The sequence below is a fragment of the Oncorhynchus masou genome, chromosome 3, assembly GCF_036934945.1.
Source record: "Oncorhynchus masou masou isolate Uvic2021 chromosome 3, UVic_Omas_1.1, whole genome shotgun sequence".
NCBI lineage: Eukaryota > Metazoa > Chordata > Actinopteri > Salmoniformes > Salmonidae > Oncorhynchus > Oncorhynchus masou.
In genome coordinates, this window is record NC_088214.1 from 31,025,929 (window position 1) to 31,048,699 (window position 22,771).

The window sequence follows — 22,771 nt, forward strand, 5'->3', positions numbered from 1 at the left end:
ACTGGCATTACATTATATGTACAACGTTATATGGCCATTACATTATTTCCAAGTTCTTCAGTGCCTCCAGACTGCAGTACCATAACAGTACACTAAACATTCCTGTGAGTTTGTCACCACCCTGTGATGAAAATATGCTATTACATAAATCAGTGACAGTAAGCTACAACAAACCTTTGCAAACTGGAAAAAGTAGAATTCACAACTATCCTTCCCTACCCATTTCTATGAACTTCTGTATGTGGCACTATTTCCTATGAAATTGTGAATGTAGGCCCTACCTTAAAATAATTTCATTTTGAACAGAAATCAAAATATTTTTCCTCAATAAGAGTTACTGTCACGGCTGGCTGAAGGACTGGACCAAGGTGCAGCATGGTAAGCGTACATTCTCTTTTTATTAAAAATGACGCAGAAAAAACAAAGAACAAAACAAACCGTGAAGCTTTGGGCTATGTGCCCTGAACAAAGTCAAAGTTAACTTCCCACAAACAGGTGGGGGAAAAGGGTACATAAGTATGGTTCTCAATCATAGAAAAAAGGACATAGAATGCCCACCCTAGTCACACCCTGGCCTAACCAAAATAGAGAATTAAAAGCCTCTCTATTGCCAGGGCGTGACAGTTACAAATGTGTTCACTACATCATAAATAACCATTGTACACATAATCACTTGATGGTGTAATCTAGGTCAAAAACCTGTTCAACTTGAGATGATAACTTGAAAGGTAAACCTGTCATGTGAACTTCATGTCAACATACACCTCTTGTTTTATCAACCAGATACAGAAACCATGAAGTCCTCTCTCCATATTGATTCTCGGCCCCCAGTCCCAAGTCATAGTGATTCTAAAGAAGAGCCCTCTCCAGCATCTTGCCCTCTGTTTTCTCAGACCCCTACCCAGGAGTCTACAGCCTACATTCAGCCTACATTCAGTCACACAATACAAGCAGCAGACTGTGTTGGCTGAAACCTGATCAAGGCTACACAGGAGTGTATAGCAGGCCCATTGGTGGCCTGTGAAACTCAAACCCGCTAGTTTCTGAAGGTTTTATTTCACTGCGTCTCAGGTTTAGTCTCACAAACAGTAGCTAGCAGTCCACTGCAACTCCATCATTACCATACACCTCACCAGGTAGACAGAGGACTTTAACTGAGGACTGTAATACTGTAAAGAAGTAAGATGGCTACTGCAGCATAATATTAGAACAAGGAAGCCAGGTATCTATTTAGGACCTTTGGATGATAATTTCTTGATTGTGCATTTCTTTGCTGTCAAGTAAGAGTTACATGGTTTGACAGAGTGTATTTTTTTTAATAGTTGTATTGGTTTGAATCTAATTGACCCTCTTTCTCCGGCAGGTAAATGGTTGTAGGATGTCTGAACCAAGGCAGCTCTCTCACCTCGGGAGAGTCTCTGTAACAAGTTCTGGGGCTAGAGAAAGGCTGTAACCAAGATGACATCAAGAAGTCCTACAGGTGGGAATTGACAACAAAGGCACCAGCAGTTCACATTGATCAATCAATCAATCAATCAATCAACCAATCAATCAATCAATCTATCTATCTATCTATCTATCTATCTATATATCTATATATATATATCTATCACATCTACACTGACTGTACAAAGCATTAATTTAGAATAAAATAAAATAACATTTGCCACATGAGTCAAATACAACAGGTGTAGACCTTAAAAGGAAATGCTTACTTACAAGCCTTTAACCAACAATGAAGAAAATATTTACTAAATAAACAAACATAAAGAATAAAATAAAAATTAACACAATAAAATAACAATAACGGGGCTATATACAGGGTGTACCAGTACCGAGTCATTGTGCGGGGTTACAGGTTAGTCAAGGTAATTTGTACATGTAGGTACGGGTAAAGTGACTATTGGGGTTAGGGTAATTAAATAGTCTGGGTGGTCATTTGATTAATTGTTCAGCGGTCTTATGGCTTGGGGGTAAAAGCTGTTAAGGAACCTTTTGGACCTAGAATTGGCGCTCCGGTAACACTTGCCGTGCGGTAGCAGAAAGAACAGTGGCTGTAGTCTTTGACAATTTAATGAGCCTTCCTCTGACACTGCCTAGTATATAGGTCCTAGATGGCAGGAAGATTGGCCCCAGCGATGTACTGGGCCGTACTTACTACCCTGGGTAGCGCCTTATGTTCGGATGCCGAGCAGTTGCCATACCAGGTGGTGATGCAACCGGCCAGAATGCTCTTGATGGTGCAGCTGTAGAACTTTTTGAGGATCTGGGGACCCATGCCAAAGCTTTTCAGTCTCCTTCGGGGGAAAAGGTGTTGTCGTGCCCTCTTCACGACTGTCTTGGTGTGTTTGGACCATGATAGTTTGTTGGTGATGTGGACGCCAAGGAACTAGAAACTCTCAACCCGATCCACTACAGCCCCGTCAATGTGAATGGGGGCGTGTTCGGCCCTCCTTTTCCTGTAGTCCATAATCACTACCTATCATATCTATATCTATCACTATGACATCGACACTCAGTTGCCAGTGTAATAGGTACACCACCCAGTTCACGAAAATGTTTAGCTTCTACAGACAGTGAGTCACATGGCTGTGGCTTGCTATACAAAGCAGGCAGACAAGCATTCAGTTTCTGTAAGATTGAACATTCAAATGGGCAAGATGAGTGACCTAAGTGACTTTGAGCGTGGTATGATCATCGGTGCCAGGCGTGCTGCTTCCATTATCTCAGAAACGTCCGGCCTCCTGGGCTTTTCTCGCACGACAGTGTCTAGGGTTTACAGAGAATGGAGCGACAAACAAAAAACATCCAGTCAGCGGCAGTCCTGTTGGGCGAATACAACTTGGTGATGAGAGCTCGAAGAAGAATGGCAAGAATCGTGCAAGATAACAAGCAGGCCACAAACAGGCAAATAACAGCGCAGTACAACAGTGGTGTGCAGAACAGCATCTCGAAGCGCACAACTTACTGGTCCTTGTCGAAGATGGCCTACTGCAGCAGACGACCACACTGGGATCCACTCCTATCAGATGAAAACAAGAGGAGGTGGCCCCAGTGGGCACGCGATCACCAACACTGGAGAATTGAGGAGTGGAAAAACATTGCCTGGTCCGACGAATCCCATTTCCTGTTGCGTCAAGCTGATGGCAGATTCAGGATGTGGCGTAAACTGCATAAGTCCATAGCCCCATCCTGCCTGGTGTCAACGGTACAAGCTGGTGGCGGTGATGTAATGGTGTGGTTCATGTATTCCTGGCACATGTTAGGTCCCTTGATACCAATTGAGAAACTTTTCCAACCCCCAAAGAATTCAGGATGTTCTGGAGGCAAAGGGGGGGTCCAACCTAGGGTGTACCCAATAAACTATCACATCTACACTGAGTGTTAAGAACACCTGCTCTTTCCATGACAGACTGACCAGGTGAATCCAGGTGAAATCTATGATCCCTTATTGATGTCACTTGTTAAATCCTCTTCAATCAATGTAGATTAAGAGGAGGAGACAGATTAAAGAAGGATTTTTAAGCCCTGAGACAATATACATGGATTGTGTGAATGTGAATAGACAAAAATATGTAAGCACCATTGAATAGATTTTGGTAGTAGGTGCCAGGCGCACCGGTTTGTGACAATAACTGCAATGCTGCTGGGTTTTTCACCCTCAACAGTTTCATTGTGTACCAATAAAGGTCCACCACCCAAAGGGCATCCAGCCAACTTGACACAACAGTGTTCACACACGCACACACGCACACACTCTCATTGGAGTCAACATGGGCCAGCTTCCCTGTGGAATGCTGTCGACACCTTGTAAAGTCCATGCCCCGACGAATTGAGGCTGTTCTTAGAGCAAAAGGGGGGTTGCAACTGAATATTAGGAAGGTGTTCTTAATGTTTTGTACACTCAGTTTATAGATATCATATACTGTATTCCACATGAGATGTTGGGAAGAAATTATGTTATACTGTAGACACTCGTACCGGGAAGAATCACATTTTCCATTGCAGTGCTAGGAATATGGAACCAAATACTACACTTTTAACTAAATGTAGTACAATAAGTGAATTTGTTCAAATACTTATGACAACTTCAAATTGGGGTCTAGATACATAAAGTTCTTCCATTTCTAAACGGTAAACAGATATGTATGAACATACCCTCAAATAAAAGGTGACATTCTGTGATGTCGCTTCATAAAAAACATTTGATCTCAAATCCAAAATGCTGGAGTATAGAGGCAAATTAAAAGTTTTATCTTCACTGTCCAAATAAATACATAGGGGAGTGTATGTGTTATGCCCCTACGACCTATTTTGTTGGAAATGGTACCTGACATGATATTATTAAATGCAGACACGAATAACCCCTAATGATATTCATGTTTTATATTCTCTGAACCATATTCATTCAGTATCTTGAATGAATTAGCGATTTCTATGAACATCACTATCTTTGAAGTAGTTTATAATACAAAAAAATCTATTTTCAGAGCATGTTCGCTCAACTCATCAGACACCACATCTCCTCTCTGTTGTCTTCTGCCAGACACTAGATGGGGCAGTGGACTCCAGCAGAGCTGATCAAATGGTACATTAACTAAAATATACAAACAAGGGTGTGTCTAGATATGTCAATGAAATACCAGCCAACAGACAATACAACCTTTATCTTTGCACATTATCTCTCATCCGGTTTCTGAAACCACAAGCGAGAGGTTCACCAAGTTCTGCTGTCCATTTTCTACCCTGATTTTTGATATTATTGTGTGTTCATTGATTTACTTTTGAACGCCTTTCAGAAAATTAGCTCTGAGATACCACCCGGACAAGAACCCTGACAACCCAGAGACGGCAGAGAAATTCAAGGAGCTCAATAGCGCGAATTCCATTCTGTCAGACATCACAAAGAGAAACATCTATGACAGCTACGGCTCCCTTGGCCTTTACGTGGCCCAGCAGTTTGGATTGGAGAGGAGAATGTCAACACTTACTTCATGCTCTCTACCTGGTGGGCTAAGGTGAGCCGTCACAATCATACAGAGTCTCTGGATGATTTGCTGTGAGTCCCTGCATGTGTGTGTGGTTGTCTGTGTGTACATCTGTGTGTGCATTAGTTGATGATTGCATGTTGGTTTCTTTGTGTTGTGTTAACCTATATCTCTCTCCTGTCAGGGTCTCTTTGCCCTGTGTGGCGTGATAACGGGGTGCTACTGCTGCTGCTGCCTGTGCTGCTGCTGTAACTGCTGCTGTGGGAAGCTGAAGCCCATGCCCCCTGGAGAGGGAACAGACAGCTATGTCCCCCCTGAAGACCTGGAGGAGGAGATCCAATACGACATGGAGACTGGTGAGGGGACACACTCAGTGAGGGCACACACACACACACACACACACACACACACACAAGCATTTCACACTTGAGGATAGCAAGGGGCAATGGGAACAATAACTCATATAGTTAAAGTGTACTGCTTGCAAGCACCAGCAGCCAGATGGTCCCGTTACACCACTAACACACTTCACAAGAAGGAACTGATGACCAATGCCCACATGGTAAGGTGAGCTTACTTTACACCATCACGGAGGGAAGTGAAAGTTCATGACTACCGCCCACATACACAACAATGTATGACCAGACTTAAGAAACTCATAACTACCCTTGCCGCTACAATTTCAACAGCACAATATTCATATAACATCCATTTAGGTACAGCTGATAGAGAAAAAAATCTCTGTTTATAAATTACAATTCTCACTGTGAATGTTAGTTCATTACATGTTCAAAAATGTATGGGAAGCAGTGTAGCCAGATAAATAGCTAATTGTTTTTGGACAACTCATCAATTATGGGAAGTTAAGGAGTAATTATGTACAATGTGTAAATGTCTCCCCGCAGTTTCAACAACAAGTAGATGTGCTAGATTTGTGTTGATGCGATACATCCTTCTTGTGCCAGTCAGAACCATTTCCTATAACCTCTTAGGAAAATAATAGATGAACAAATCATTTCTAAATATACCTTTACATCTTCTGCAAACAACAAACAAACTAAAACATACCGTTAAATAGCTAAGTTTAACATCAATGTGTCCCAGAATAGAATGAGAGGAAATACCACAATAAGAAGGACAAATGTCTCTATGCTGATCATCTGATATTGTAGGGATTTTCTGTGTCATTATTCACACTGTTGTTTAATCCTAGATGTGGACACTCCGGTTGTGCACCAGCCAACTAATGCAAGTGAGAAGACACAGTTGATTGGGGATGGGTACCGAAGCTACACCTGAACCTGGATGTCTATAAACAGTAGCGGCACTAGACTACATAAACACTACACAGCCTATTTCTATGTCAATGGCTGTTCCCACACTCAAACCCAACTGCATTGTCTGAAAATCAATGCTTTTGGTTGTCTTTATTCACTTTTCTTGATTTCAGTTTTGGGGTTTTCATTGGATGTAGTTGATGTCATTGTTCCCCTGCAAAACCAATCCATCATCTCCCATTCACTGAACTAAACACTCTGGAGGGCATTGGTTTTACTTGTCACCTACAGTCGACTGCAGACAGCTCAGTGTGGAAAGATTAGGTGTATGTATAAAATACAACTAATGTATTTTGTCAAAATTAAATGTATGATTTTATCTATCTATACAGTCAACGTGAAATGGTATTGGATTATTTTGGTATGAGTGTGGTATATATTTGTTTTAAGTCTTCATCCCGAGGAAAGGTTCTGAGTCAATGTGGGACTGCGGCATTACTTACAGTGTCAGCGTAGTGTAATTCCTTAATTTGTTCCGCAATAGATCATGTTTGTCATTGGGAGGTGGACTGGAGTCTTTCATCATTTTGCAGATGTAGGCTAACTTGCATGTTTTTGACAAAAGCATTCTTGCATTATAGTGCAATTTTTTGAGATTGACAACTCTAAACATAAAATGTAGTCCGCTAATCAACAGTCAAAGCAGGGACTTGCCTGTGTTTGTTCGAAAGGCTCCACCCGGGGTGAAGTCTAGACACAGCTCTAGGATCATTTCCCCCTCCCCCAATCCTAACCTTAACCATTAGTGGGGGAAAAGCAAAACTGACGCAAGATCAGCGGCTAGCGGCTATTTCAGCCTACTCTGTTTAGTGGAGGTATGGGCCTACCCCTTCCTGTTTCAGAGGTGGTAACAGCTGGACTCCCTAACCCTTCTCATGACATTTTCATATATGGGCAAGTAAGCATGACAACCATTGACGTGGGGGTTTCTAAAAACAGCCTGTGACACTCAGTGGATTGCCAGCTAGGGAGCAACGCGATCCGTTAGAAGAAACTTTGAGGACAGCAACGAGTGCCTGAGCAGGCCCAGTGACTCTGCATTGTTCAAAAGGAGTAGACATCTTTGATATTTGCCAAGTTAGTTCTTTAGGGATTGGGGGACCATTGGGGGACCATTTGTTGGTATCCCTTAAGACCAGTAGTGTTTTTGTTTTTCCACTGTGCAATGAGTATCTCTCGGGGGTATTCACATTCCACAAAGCAAGACAGCACCATGGACAGCTTGGAGAAACAGCTCATTTGCCCTATCTGTTTGGAGATGTTTACCAAACCGGTGGTCATTCTCCCTTGTCAACACAACCTTTGTCGAAAATGTGCCCAAGATATTTTCCAGGTAGGTTGGTTATTATACAGCTGAACTTTTCACTTTTAACCTTTACTGCTGTCTCTTGATAGGCTATGTAAAGTTACAGGTTTATCTCTGTCAAAAACCATTCATATACAGTACATGTACAGCATTCTGAAATTATAGTGAAGGTATTGCTCATCCTTCAATTGTCACTGTTTAATTACCACTTATTTGGTCATGTTAAAAAGAAACAAAAAGTGTTTTGTCATCATGTATACCTCTTGAAACCATGTCATTTCCAGATTCATCTAGCACACAAGTTCAGTAATCAATGCGAATACTACTCACATATATCAGACAACAGTATATATTTAAAAAAAAAAAAATCATATGACCGGCTTTATCTAACGCCATTACTGCTGTCCTGATCTGTGTAGGCCTCAAACCCTTATCTATCGACCAGAGGAACTACTGTGACTTCAGGGGGGCGTTTCCGCTGCCCATCCTGCAGACATGAGGTGGTCCTGGACAGGCATGGTGTCTATGGCCTCCAGAGGAACCTGCTGGTGGAGAATATCATTGACATGTACAAACAGGAACAGGAGTCCTCAAGGTGAGGGAAAAAAAGGCCTAATAAGAGAAGACAATGGGCCTAAAACAATGGGTTTAAAACAATGAGACTAAGACAGGCAGAATATCATTGATATATACAGGAGTCCTCAAGGTTAGACACTACAGGCCTATTTAAAATGATTGCGGCAGACAATCTAGTCAAAGGCACTCAGTAGTAGTCCCGTGTATGTCTGGCCCATTAGACATACAGAAAACCCCCACACCAACAAATCTGGACTTCAAGAAGACTACATATTATCCAAAACAACATATAGAATGAATCTGAATACTACTGATAGGAAATGGAAAATGAAAGGAGAATATACAGAATGTACAAAACATTAAGAACACCTGCTCTTTCCATAGCATATCTGAATCCAGGTGAAAACTGTGATCCCTTATTGATGTCATTTGTTAAAATGTACTTCAATAAGTGTAGAGGAAGGGGAGGAGACAGGTTAAAGAATATTTTTTTAAGCCTTGAGACAATTGAGACATGGATTGTGTATTTGTGCTATTCAGAGAGTGAATGGGCAAGACAAAAGTGCCTGGTAGTAGGTGCTAGGCGTACCGGTTTGCGTCAAGAACTGCAACGCTGCTGGGGTTTTCACACTCAACAGTTTCCCCTGTGTATCAAGAATGGTCAATTTCAGTTTAATCCACCAGAAAAAAAAACAGAACAAATAATACAACAAATATTGTGGTTAAACTCAAATAGACTATTTTTTTTTAAAGCATTCATTTTTTATTCACTTTTTTTTAAGGAACAATCTTTGTAAATGATATCATGAATAGGACTGGTGGAGTTAAGTCACACATGCAGCTAACATATGGAAATGTCTGCTCTACCCAAAATTACAAGTAACTAATTGCAGCATTAGGGCAAAAATGGAAGAGGAAAGTGGAAGGAGGAAAAAGTAGGGAACTTTACTGTCGGCCCTGCATTAAAGACTATAAAATCATGATAAATAAATAAGCCGACCAGTTTCATTGAAGGACCAAAAAAATGACAACTGTGCCATATACAGTTGAAGTCAGAATTTTACATACAACTGAGCCAAATACATTTAAACTCAGTTTTTCACAATTCCTGACATTTAATCCAAGTATAAAATCCCTGTTTTAGGTCAGTTAGGATCACCACTTAATTTTAAGAATGTGAAATGTCAGAATAATAGCAGAGAGAATGATTTATTTCAGCTTATATTTCTTTCATCACATTACCAGTGGGTCAGACGTTTACATAGACTCAATCAGTATTTGGTAGCATTGCCTTTACATTGTTTAACTTGGGTCAAACGTTTCAGGTAGCCTTCCACAAGCTTCCCACAATAAGTTGGGTGAATTTTGGCCCATTCCTCCTGACAGAGCTGGTGTAACTGAATCAGGTTTGTAGGCCTCCTTGCTCGCACACGCTTTTTCAGTTCTGCCCACAAATTTTCTATAGGACTGAGGTCAGGGCTTTGGGATGGCCACTCCAATACCTTGACTTGATGATGTCTCTGGAAAGACATCATTAGACACTCTAATCAAATAAAATAAAATAAAATGTATTTATATAGCCCTTCGTACATCAGCTGATATCTCAAAGTGCTGTACAGAAACCCAGCCTAAAACCCCAAACAGCAAGCAATGCAGGTGTTGAAGCACGTTGGCTAGGAAAAACTCATAGAAAGGCCAAAACCTAGGAGGAAACCTAGAGAGGAACCAGGCTTTGAGGGGTGGCCAGTCCTCTTCTGGCTGTGCCGGGTGGAGATTATAACAGAACATGGCCAAGATGTTCAAACGTTCATAAGGACCAGCATGGTCAAATAATAGGTCTGGGACAGGTATCACGTCCGGTGAACAGGTCAGGATTCCATAGCCGCAGGCAGAACAGTTGAAACTGGAGCAGCAGCACGGCCAGGTGGACTGGGGACAGCAAGGAGTCATCATGCCAGGTAGTCCTGAGGCATGGTCCTAGCGTTCAGGTCCTCCGAGAAAGAGAAAGAAAGAGAGAAAGAGAGAATTAGAGAGAGCATACTTAAATTCACACAGGACACCGGATAAGACAGGAGAAGTACTCCAGATATGGCAAACTGACCCTAGCCCCCCGACACATAAACTACTGCAGCATAAATACTAATGTACATGTCCTCTTGCTCAGTTGTGCACCGGGACCTCCCACTCCTCTTTCTATTCTGGTTAGAGCCAGTTTACACTGTTCTGTGAAGGGAGTAGTACACAGCATTGTACGAGATCTTCAGTTTCTTGGCAATTTCTCGCATGGAATAGCCTTAATGAGTAGACTGATGAGTTTCAGAAGAAAGAGTCTTTGTTTCTGTCCATTTTGAGCCTGTAATCGAACCCACAAATGTTGATGCTCCAGATACTCAACTAGTCTAAAGAAGGCCAGTATTATTGCTTCTTTAATCAGGACAGTTTTCAGCTGTGCTAACATAATTGCAAAAAGGTTTTCTAATGATCAACTAGCCTTTTAAATTGATAAACTTGGATTAGCTAACACAATGTGCCATTGGAACACAGGAGTGATGGTTGCTGATAATGGGCCTCTGTAACCCGTTTCCAGCTTTTCTTTCAAAAACAAGGATATTTCTAAGTGACCCCAAACTTTTGAACGGCGGTGTATGTTTTCAAAATACAACTTCTGTCACTAAATATACACTGTAGACTCCCTACAGAATATGTATGTACAGTATCTACATGTAATTTACTTACTGTAACTACATTAATGGTAGTCTCTGGAAAGACGTCATCTGCTCTTGCTATTTTTGCGTAATCAACGTCATGTTATTGAGTATTTTGCAGCGACAAGATGAATACAATTTTCACATGGACACGTTGTTTGAATCGGTGTGAAAAGCACTGCTCTGGGTACCAACAGTGTGGTAATCAATTAACAATGATTTACATAGCACAAGTGGACTATTAAAAACAGTTATTCCAAATGTAAACATACTCTTGGTTGCCAAATAAACATAAATTACAAAGTAATGGCTATCCTGACTTGCCAACATTCCACGAGGAGAAAGTCTGTCTGTACTACATTGTTTTATTAACTTTAAGTGACATTATTATGACACTTAGTCTTTGAGTCTCCAAGACATTGTTTTTGTGACTTTCCAGTGTGACGGACGTTACTGTGCTTGTTTAACAGTATAGCTTCCTCGCTCACAAACTCAGGTCAACTCGGTTAAACCAGGGCTGTTGAGTTTTTAAAAAGGTCACAGGGAAGTCTTTGCCAAATGTGTAGTGTTACACTCTTAGAAAAAAGGGTTCCAAAAGGGTTCGCGGCTGTCCCCATAGGAGAACCCTTTTTGGTTCCGGGTAGAATCCTTTTTGGTTCCAGGTAAAACTCTTTTTTTTTCTAAGAGTGTATTAATCTGGATCCCCTAAGTATGACTGTAACCTGTACTGTAGCTCTCTGGTTCAATCTGCAGCAGCAAGCCTGAGCCTGAGCCTGCCAGGTGTGACCAGCCCATGTGTGAGGAGCATGAGGATGAGAAGATAAACATCTACTGTGTGACGTGTGGCGTGCCCACCTGCTCTCTCTGCAAGGTGTTCGGAGCCCACAAAGACTGTGATGTGGCCCCAATCAACACTGTGTTCAATAAGCAAAAGGTTAACTTATACTTATACTGTCTATCTCTTTTTAATAACGATGCTTTACAGGTATAAACTCTTAGCATTTTTTTTCTATCTAGAATCTAGGTAGAACCCTTTTGAGTTCCATGTAAAAAAAAACTTTACACAGAGGGTTCTACATGGAACCCAAAATAGTTCTACCTGGAACCAAAAAGGGTTCTTCAAATGGTTCTGCTATGAGGACAGCTGAAGAGCCCTTTAAGGTTCTAGATAGAAAAAAATGAACAGAGTATCAGAGTTGGTACATACAACGTCCTTCTTTGTAAAATAATAATGAACCTCCTCTGTGTGTGTTTCAGACTGAGTTGACTGACTGTATAGCCATGCTAGTGGGGAACAACGACAGGATTCAAGGCATCATGAGTCAACTGGATGAGACCTGTAAGACCGTTGAGGTGAAGCCTTCAATCTTTTCTCCTTTCTTATGTTTCATCTATAACAGAATTTCCACATTGTATAAAACTGCAATAATATTGATGGTAAAAAATGTATTCTTTATTTTTACTCACCCTAATTTTGACTTCTGACAATATCTATGACCCAGTTCTCTGTCGCCTCGACCTTACAGTACAATCATGGCTGTCTTCCAGGAGAATGGCAGGAGGCAGAAATCCAATGTGTGTGAAAGTTTTGATCACCTTTATGCCATCCTGGAGGAGCGGAAAGGGGACATGACCCTGAAGATCAACGCAGAGCAACAGGAGAAACTGGACTATATCAACGGCCTCATGAGGAAGTATAGAGAGCACCTGGAGAACATGGCAAAGATCGTGGAGACAGGGATACAGACAATGGAGGAGTCAGAGATGGCTACTTTCCTGCAGGTGATGACACACTTTTTTTTTGTCCAGAAGGGACAAGAGTGGCCTTTATCTTCAAAGATAACAAATTACTACCACATAAAATAGGCGTCTGAAATTCTGCATCAGTGACATGTCAATATTATATAAAGTTATGTACCATGTCTAAATCAAAAAGTGTTAACATGCTATTACAAACATCTTGTCTTCTGAGATGTCTTCAGAGATTTCTTCCCATAAGACATGTTGTGCAATGTATTCTAATGTTTCACATCAGAGCTTTCTGAGAAATAATTCCTTTCTCACCTTTGCTCCCACAGACTGCAAAGCCTCTTCTACAAAAGTGAGTACACATACCCGTTTGCCAGTTTTAGTCTGTAGGGGCTGATCTGTAGAACAGTGTACCTTTGATCTCCCTTTGTCCACCAGGCTCATTGCAGGCACTAACATCTCCAACCTGGACAAAGTGGAGCGTGGCTATGACAACATGGATCACTACACAGCCAACTTTGAGCGGGAGAGGAGGGCACTGCACACCATAGACTTTGTGAAAGGTAGGGAGTATAATGAGTATTATGAGTACACCACCGCCAGTGCACTCTCGTCACCTCCCTTGGCATTTCAATGTTCTTTCACAATGTGACCAAAATCACTTCTTCCAGTGCCGTAGAGACTGTGTTAACTGATGACATACAGTAAATAACAAGAACAAGATCAAATAAAAACTCAGTAGAAGCACTTTCCCATTATACAATATAAACCAATCTTGTTTTGAAATCAAATTATTGTTCAGATGATGAAGATGATGATGAGTTTGAGTTTGAAGATGGAGAAGAGGAAGTAGAAGTGAGTGGAGTGACAGGGGTGACCCGTACAGATGTCTCTCCTGCTGCTGCAGTGGTGGCAACGGTTGGGGCCAACCCTCCAAAGCCCCAGCTGACATCACCCCCACCCCTGCCTCAGAGACCTACTGAAACCCTAGGCGACACCGCTACACTGGCCACTCCACAGGCCTCCGTCCATGCAACAACCCCGGTACAATTCCCATCCTTAAACCCAACCCCAACTGCCAGCGCACAGGCCCGCGCCACAACCCCAGTCTACTTCCCAACTTCAACCACAACACCAGTTCAGTTCCCAAGCACAGCCCCGGTCAACTTCCCATCAGCAGAGCCACCGACACAGGTGAGAGAAACATTTGTGACACACTACAGCCTAGCCGGGAGATTTACTGTAAATGTCTCTACATAATAAATTATATAATAATAAAAATACATGAGCCGTGGCTAACTCCATTCTAGCAGCCGTCTTGTAAGGGCCTTTAAAGAGAGTGTGTATTTCTCAAGTAAACCCCTGGCGCAGTGACAGTCGAGGTCACATTTGAGTTCACTAACCGTATGGATATTGGGCGGCAGGTAGTCTAGTAGTTAAGAGCGTTGGGTCAGTAACTGAAAGGTCACTGGTTTGAATCCACGAGCCAAGTAGGTTAACAAATCTGCCGATGTGCCCTTGAGCAAAGCACTTAACCCGAATTGCTCCTGTAAGTCGCTCTGGATAAGAGTGTCTGCTAAAGAAAATCTAAAATGAATATTGCTTGACTTTAATCTCCTGTCCTCTGTATGAGGAAAAAAATGGTTGTTGAAACCAGTCAATAACCAGTCAGTATCAGAATATTCCAGTCATTGTTTAAAGCAGCTGTGCTCTGCTCAGCTCTGAGTTAGCCTGCATGGAACCTGGCCTGTGTTACAGAAGGGGCTTTCACCTCAGCAGGAGGCTTTAATGATGAGACACCTGCCTGCTCTCTGGTTGCCGGGGCACTGCGTGTGAGGGGTGATGCAGGGAGGGGGAGGCTGCTGTTTTCATTGGGATAATTATCAGCCACTCTGTTACATGTCATCACCATTGAGTTCATTTACATGTGGAGTGCTAATTTGAATGAGCATATAGTTCACACCAACATAATCAGGTGGATTCAAATTAGAAGTGAAAAGCCACCTGGAACAGTTTGCATTCATTCCAGAGGGTGTGTGTGGGTGTGTGGGTGATGTGTGTGTGTGTGTGTGTGTGTGTGTGTGTGTGTGTGTGTGTGTGTGTGTGTGTGTGTGTGTGTGTGTGTGTGTGTGTGTGTGTGTGTGTGTGTGTGTGTGTGTGTGTGTGTGTGTGTGTGTGTGTGTGTGTGTGTGTGTGTGTGTGTGTGTGTGTGTGTGTGTGTGTGTGTGTGTGAGCATAACCTGAAATCATCACCTCATGTTGCATACAAGAACTCTAATAATCCTGAAGAAATAAAGCTGTGTTGTTTTATTTCTTCACAGGAATTATTTGTCTTTGTCACAGTTGCAGCTTTGTTTATTGAACTGCATCAGCTTTGGAGACTGATAAAGTCTACAATTATTGAACTTTTGGGTCAGATATGTTTATTTCTTCCTTTGGGCACTGACTAATACTTAAGCAGTCAATCTATAACACTTAAAAGGTTAACTTTAAATTGAAAACACGAGATGCTTCAATTCAGTGCAATGTTCTTTTATCAGGTCAAATTGCTGTCTGCTATTGTGTACTCTGAGGTTATTGTATCGGTATGATTATGGTAATTCAGGACATCATGTTGATTGATACAGGAAATCATGTGGGCTGGTTGTGGGTGGCTATGTGTGTGGTGAGAAATATATATTTTAGAGTCAATTTGTATTTCGTATCTCATAGTAGCTATACCTACTTATAAAACTATATTTTCCACTCACAATGTCAGAATTGTTCCTTTGTTCTAGTTCATTTGCATGGACATGTCGACATTTTATAGATATCAGAAATATTTTTATGTATTCTGTCCAAATAAGACGTTACTTGTTCAATATACATTGCGAGTAATTTGATCTCATTTAGAATCGCCATTCTGAACAATTTACTATTTATTATTTGAGTAGCTTCGCAATAGTTCAGTGACACAAGGGACATCTAATGGTTTTGCTCTATTTTTCACAGATGTCCTCTGAATCGGGATCAACCCAGCAAAACACAGATGACAAAGATGGACCCAAACACGTCTTCTCCTTTTCTTGGCTGAACAACCAGAAGTAGATTATCATTTTACCTCAAGACCGTACTGAAATTGTTGTAATACTCCATTGTCTTGATTGACTCGGCATCCTGCTGCAGGAACGGTTTAAATAAGTACTCTGTTACCGTTGAATAACTGTAATTTATCTGTAAATGCTCTCTAGCACTTGCAGTATATTCGCCATACTGTGAAAACAAACGTCATTGGGCTGATCTCTGACTTGAGAAAACTGTGCTTAATTTGGCACACCTTTGCGCAATAGATTTCCGCGCCAGTTAGAAGAACAGCCATAATGTATTTATACACTCAATTTAGGCTACACAGCAAGCAATAAATGTAACTTTTCAACTTTTTTATTACAAATATAAATATTAGACGTTCTCTTGCACAACAAATGTGATTGGTTGCTCATATTGTATTTTATTATCAAACTTTAAACAGTTGTACAATGAGAGGGAATATCAGAAAGAGAGGATGAATGTGTGACTAACAGTATATACAAAACATGTTATGCTTGGATATAAATTAAGACAAGGGATATTTGTTCAGTGTCAGCATGTCAACGGGCTATGTTTGCTTCTCATCAAACAATGTAATAACTATACAGCGAATTACAACTCGATTTTACAGCTCTCGTTTAAATAAATACAAATGATAAATAAAATAACGAAAGTTAACCAATTAAAGAGTAATACAGAAATGGAATAGTACCGTATACTTTGTGCAAGATGTAAACAAATTATCTGGCAAATGTGTTTCTAACACTTTCATTTCCCGAATATGTCCATCATTTTTCGGTTACTATTTGCCTGCTGTGCTAATTGCTCGGCTCGAGCCATTTCTAGAACTTCCCTCAGCAGGTGGAACGTCAGGTCCAAAGAGATCGGTGGCTCTTCGCCCGGCCCGGACCTCTTTCCTCTTTCCATGGAATTACCCATCTGGTTAGCGTAGCTGTTCAGAAACCGATTGATGTCACCGACTTTACCTTGCAGAAGTTGTAAAGCCCTGTTGACCGTTGTTGAGGGCGCAGCAGCTCCAGGAGATGTGTTCGGCGAGGAGGACTGGAGCGAATTTTGATTGGAGTTGTCGAGCCGAATTAAGTACTCCTCTCCTAGTCGCAGAAGAACAGGGAGTTGCTGTTGCAGCTCTGCCTGTAGATTGTGGGATGGATGGACCGCCCAGGGGGTTTCAATAGCTCTACATTCATAGCGAGGTTGGAAGGCACCAAGTAGAGCCACGGCGAAAACGAAGACATTCACCTTCATCTCAGGAGATTGGGAGGAATCTGAGAATGAAATGTAGGCTAATTTGTATCATAATTAAAGTGAAGATGCATGTTAAGTAGCCTAGGCTGGGATTGTCCCTTTGACAAAAAGTTGTATTTTCATATGCCGCAAAGACTGATTTCGTATTTTACATGTATTCTATTTGCATTGAAAACAATAAAAGCGGTTGCTTATGTTGTAATTGCTTATTTAACTATAATATGTTATTTAATTACGTTTCAATTCCATTTTATGTTAACTATGTCCACCTCATCGAATAATATTATTCAATACTGTATAAAAGTATTAAGTACTGCATTTTATGGTAAATATGCTACATTTCTATCAGTAATTAAATGATCTGCACACAACACCACAACTATTTCCTTAAATTAAACAAAAAAAATCAAATTGTTGTCAAATACCTGAGTTTAACTGTGACAGAAGATGTTTCTGTGAAGTTGCTATGAAAAGGATATATCTTCTACAATAATTGTGCCTTCCAATGAACCTGCAACAGTGCGTTTTCAAAACAGCATCGAAACAAGACTTATATATCATAGACCTGAGACCATCATCGCGCTCTCACATGAATCATGATGGTCTGCGCAAGCGCTGATGTAAAGGAGTCAAGGCAATACCTGAATATGAATGGGGAGCATCCCTCAGTCCACAATGGTCCCAGAATGGGGTTAATATCAGATGAGTCATAAAGTAATTGGGATGTGTTGTTCTCTAGAGTGCCATTGTTCAACTAACTATGGATGTGGCCTTGCTCCTGAATGAATGAAAAAATGATATGGACAGTGGTACAGGGATAATAGTAAAATGCAATCATCATCTTCACCACCACCATTATCACCACCACCAGCATCATTGTGATACCGATTTTTACCCATTATAAAGCAAGGAATTAGTTTTGAATGACTCAATACGGTTTGTTCCAAAGTGGATGCAAAGTATTCCCTACTGAACAAATGCAACATGTTTCACGAGCAGACATAAAATATCCCAAAAATGTTCCATGTGCACAAAAAGAAAATGTCTCTTTAATTATGTGCACAAATTTGTTTACATCCCTGCTCGTGAGCATTTCTCCTTTACCAAGATAATCCATCCACCTGACAAGTGTGGCATATCAAGAAGCTGATTAAACAGCACGATCCTTACACAGGTGCACCTTGTGCTGGGGACAACAAAATGTGCAGTTTAGTCACACAAAACAATGCTATAGATGTCTCAAGTTGAGGGAACGTGCAATTGCCATACTGACTGCAGGAATGTCCTATGCCCTCCCTGCGCCCCTGCCCAGTCATGTGAAATCCATTGATTTGGGCACAAATGAACTTACTTCAATTGACTGATTTTCTTATATGAACTGTAACTCAGTAAAATTGTTAAAATTGTTGCATGTTGAGTTAATATTTTTGTTCAATATATTTTAAACAGGTGATTCGATTTGGCAGGGCTCAATTCAACGGCAAAGGTCCAGGTACCAGCCTGCCAAAGGTACCAAAGGTCCAGGTACCAGCCTGCCAAGCTGGCAAGCGGCTTGCACTTATAGAATACAGAAAAGACCCTTGTGGCCTTTTCCAACTGCAATTATTTGGATTGACTCATTAACATTTCACACAGGACAACCTGATATATCAGAACAGATTACGAGGTAGAAGTTGCGTTTGAGGGACAAAATAAAGCAATTTCCTAAGTATTTCACCGAATCATATTATCGACTAATAAAGAGTAGGTTATAAATATAGTTGATTCATAGATAATGAAATATATGACCTTATAGCCTAGGTCTCAATCTGTTCACATCTGTATGTTTACCTGACTGCACATGCATAGATGAGGAGATGAGCAACATCCAAGGCATTATAAAGGTATGGACGGGCCGCTCCTGTAGCCAACTGCTCCTATCGCCAAATTCACCTTTGTTTTTTTTCTGCAAAAAAAATGCTAAGAAAACCAGAACCGCAGATAACAGGGAGTTAGAAAGAAGCACTAGGCTTACTTCTTTGCTAGAAGAACAGCTACTGGGGTTAGGCTATATCAGCTGATCATTGCTAATTTAGGGTAAACAGCGAGTTAGCTAGGCTATGCTGTCAAAACATGCTACTATAGTATTTACTGACAAACAGTCAAACTGCAGCTGCCTACTTCCCTGTCCCTGACTGTGAGACAAAACATTCTAACAATTCAAAGTAACCTACTGTTGATAGTCATTTCCAACTCACTGCCTCGAGCCAAGTCTAAGACCAAAAGGCTCATTAACAGCTGCTACCCCCAAGCCATAAGACTGCTGAACAATTAATCAAATAGCTAACTACTATGGTATTTACTGACAAACAGTCAAACCGCAGTTGCCCCTTCCCCTGTCCCCAACTGTGAGACAAAACACTCAGGGACCCCTACCACTGCTGCTACTCGCTGTTTGTTATCTATGCATAGTCACTTTACCCCTGTACCCCCGCACACTGACTCGGTACGAGTACCTCCTGTATACAGGTATAGGCTCTTTATTGTTATTTTATTGTGTTACTTTTATTATTTTTTACTTTAGTTTATTTGGTAAATATTTTCTTTACACTTCTTGAACTGCACTGTTGGTTAAAGGCTTGTAAGTAAGCATTTCACAGTAATGTCTACACGTGTTGTATTCGGCGCATTTGACAAATATAGTTTTGATTGTGATGCTTGTCCAGTCGTCTGCGCACTGCTGCGCTTGTGGTGGAAGAAGGGAGGACGGGACTTTTTTTTAAAGATTAATAAGTTCTTGAGAAATGATCTAATTTGATAGGCAATTCAATACATTTAACATTACAAGAGAGAATTGAGACTAAAAATACAAATAAAAGTTGCCTAATTAGTTCAAAAGGGCACTTTTTAATAGGAGGGCAAAAGGGGAGGTGCTCCAGAACCCCTAGCGCTTTATCTGCGCACATGCCTGGTTATGGTTTTAGGTCAGCCTAAAACCCTGGCATTATGCCAATAATGCACAAAGTGTAGGTGTATGAAGTTGACATTTGAATGAACGGTCCACTGGACTGTAGAAGTGGGAGAGCATGGCAAACCCTTTTCATGCTTACATAAGAAACATTATTTGAGCTCAGGCTATGTAAGACACATTTTCACTAAGAATTATGTTATAAAAAAATTAGGTCATACATCCCTTCAAGGGCCAAGTTTCACTAAGATCATAATTAGAGCTGTTAAATGTTTCTCTTCCTACAATAAATAGGTCCAGGGTGCGTCTCAAACAACACCTTATTATCTATACTTCTTTTGTTCGGGATCTGGATATCCATGTTCTATCAAATCACATAAAATGAATCATATAAAATTGTATTTGTCACATGCGCTGAATACAACAGGTATTCCTAACCATGAAATGCTTACTTACAAGCCCTTAATTAACCAACAATGCAGTTTTAAAGAATGGAGTTAAGAAAATATGTACCATGACTATTGACTACAGACTATTGATTCAGCAGTTACAGTCATATTAAATATTAATTGGGAAAAATGACTAGAGATACAAATAGTTGTTCAAACAAAATGTTCCACTGGGTCCAGGAATGGAAATAGACAGGAATATCATTAGTCAAGGCAAGTGTATTTGTCATAAGCACAGGATACACATGGTAACCAGTACAATGAAATGCTTACTTGCAGTTGTCACCTCTCAACAACACAACTTAATTAACAAGAAAATAAATAAGCTCAATGGAATAAAAATAGAGTACATTTAGCAGAATATGAATACAAGGAAGTCACTCAAATAAATGCACAGTAGGATATTTACACATGTGCCAGGGAGGGAAGGATATGGAGGAGGATGTGTGAGTGAATGTGTGAGCGAGTGCATGTTTGCTAAGGTTCGAAGAGTCTGCGCAAGCCCACTGGGCACACACTGTTTTAATCAATGAAATTACGTTGAACCAACGGGGAATAGTTGTTGAATGACATCTGTGCCAAGTGGGAGGAGATTGTTGGTGTGCAGGTGGTCGGTCCCGGCTGAGGTGTTCAGCAGTCCGATGGCTGTCTGATTAAGTCAGTAAATGACTATGAGTGTTTCTAATTCATCATCTCTGCTTTCTCCACTCAGCCAATTCATCAAAATGTGAATTTAATTCAATGCCTCTCAAAAGTCAGAAGATGCATTAAGATGATTCACCAATATGTGATCTTGGAATAAAATGTGTATCTATTGTACATGTACAGTATTTGAAATAACTTAAGGGAATGCAGGACACATTCTCTGGGATTTGTCTGTTACACTCACACGGTTTTCGGGGGTCATGCCTTTGGTCCACAGTGAATATTCTAAGTGAGATCTTTGAACTTTCTCATAACTACAAATATAAAACAATTGCCGTCAGCTTCATTCACATTTTGGCAAAATCTGAATCACAAGTAACATTGGTCTATTTTCAAAAGCTCATCAAGATACAAGATGGACTTAAGTTGCTCTACCAAGCCATCTCCAGAGCAAGCTCATTATAAAGTTCTGTTCCCATTTTCCCATAATTATCCAATGAATGAACCATGATGGGAGGAATTCTATAGGGACAGTATATTGAGGTTATAGTCTTTGAAATGCATCGGACAGGGTTAGGAGGAGGATGCACACAGGCATGCACGCACACATACCTCTGAGATGGCACTCCACCAATCAGGCCTTTGTGGTAGAGTGGCCAGATGGAAGGCACATGACAGCCCGCTTGGAGTTTGTCAAAAGGCACCTAAAGGACTCTCTGACCATGAGAAACAAGATTCTCTGGTCTGATGAAACCAAGGTGAAACTCTTTGGCTTGAATGCCAAGCGTCGCTTCTGGAGGAAACCTGGCACCATCCCTACGGTGAACCATGGTGGTGGCAGCATCATGCAGTGGGGATGTTTTTCAGCGGCAGGGATTGGAAGACTAGTCAGGAAGTACAGAGAGATCCTTGATGAAAACCTGCTCCAGAGGACAGGACAACGACCCTAAGCACACAACGCAGCACACAACGGACAAGTCTCTGAATGTCCTTGAGTGGCCCAGCCAGAGCCCGGATTTCAACCCGATTGAACATCTCTGGAGAGACCTGAAATTAGCTGTGCAGCAAGAATGGGAGAAACTCCCCAAATACAGGTGTGCCAAGCTTTTTGCATCATGCCCAAGAAGACTCGAGGATGTAATCGCTGCCGAAGGTGCTTCAACAAAGTACTGAGTAAAGGGTCTGAATGCTTATGTAAAAAAAATATAAAATCCTGTTTTTGCTTTGTCATTATGGGGTATTGTGTATAGATTGATCAGGGGGGGAAACAATTGAATCAATTTTAGAATTAGGCTGTAACCTAACAAAATGTGGAAAAAGTCAAGGGGTCTGAATACATCCCGAAGGCACTGTATGTGTAGCTAACCTAGTGATGATTACAAGATAGATAAGACATGTATTTGGGTATTTCTAATCCTCTCACAAGATTTACAAACAGCTTTTAAAACACCTGTTTGATATTGAGAGATTCAACAATATATGGCAATGTGTCCTTTTTTTTTGCTCTGTACTATAATGTGTGAATAAATATTGATTTTATGCAACGTTTACGGGCACGGTCAGAATATAAAAAATATTGCAAGTCAATTCATCTTTTGTATGTTCCTCATCAACTTTTCAGTTGTGCGATTTATCCACAGGCAGTATACATAATGTTTTATTGAAGACTTTATTTTTGTTATCCGATGGCGTTAAATTCAATAATTTACATGCGATCGGAATCATAAGTGTTGTTAA

The 22,771-nt window shown here is 40.9% G+C and overlaps 2 protein-coding genes and 1 pseudogene across 2 annotated transcripts; 2 read left to right on the top strand and 1 right to left on the bottom strand.

Annotated features, from left to right (window-relative positions):
• Nucleotides 1–1,367: 1,367 nt before the first annotated feature.
• On the top strand, nt 1,368–6,379 carry LOC135507104 (dnaJ homolog subfamily C member 5-like; annotated as a pseudogene).
• A 904-nt stretch (nt 6,380–7,283) lies between these two features.
• Nucleotides 7,284–17,006, top strand: trim55a (tripartite motif containing 55a). Its single transcript, XM_064937873.1, has 9 exons — nt 7,284–7,658; nt 8,051–8,226; nt 11,666–11,846; nt 12,170–12,265; nt 12,461–12,694; nt 12,991–13,013; nt 13,100–13,224; nt 13,464–13,855; nt 15,653–17,006. The coding sequence occupies exons 1-9, from the start codon at nt 7,491–7,493 to the stop codon at nt 15,746–15,748; spliced, it is 1,491 nt and encodes a 496-aa protein (XP_064793945.1). The 5' UTR covers nt 7,284–7,490; the 3' UTR covers nt 15,749–17,006.
• On the bottom strand, nt 16,487–16,993 carry LOC135514409 (corticoliberin-1-like). The gene has a single exon (XM_064937886.1). It carries the CDS (start codon nt 16,991–16,993, stop codon nt 16,496–16,498), a length of 498 nt encoding a protein of 165 aa, XP_064793958.1. The 3' UTR covers nt 16,487–16,495.
• Nucleotides 17,007–22,771: the final 5,765 nt, after the last annotated feature.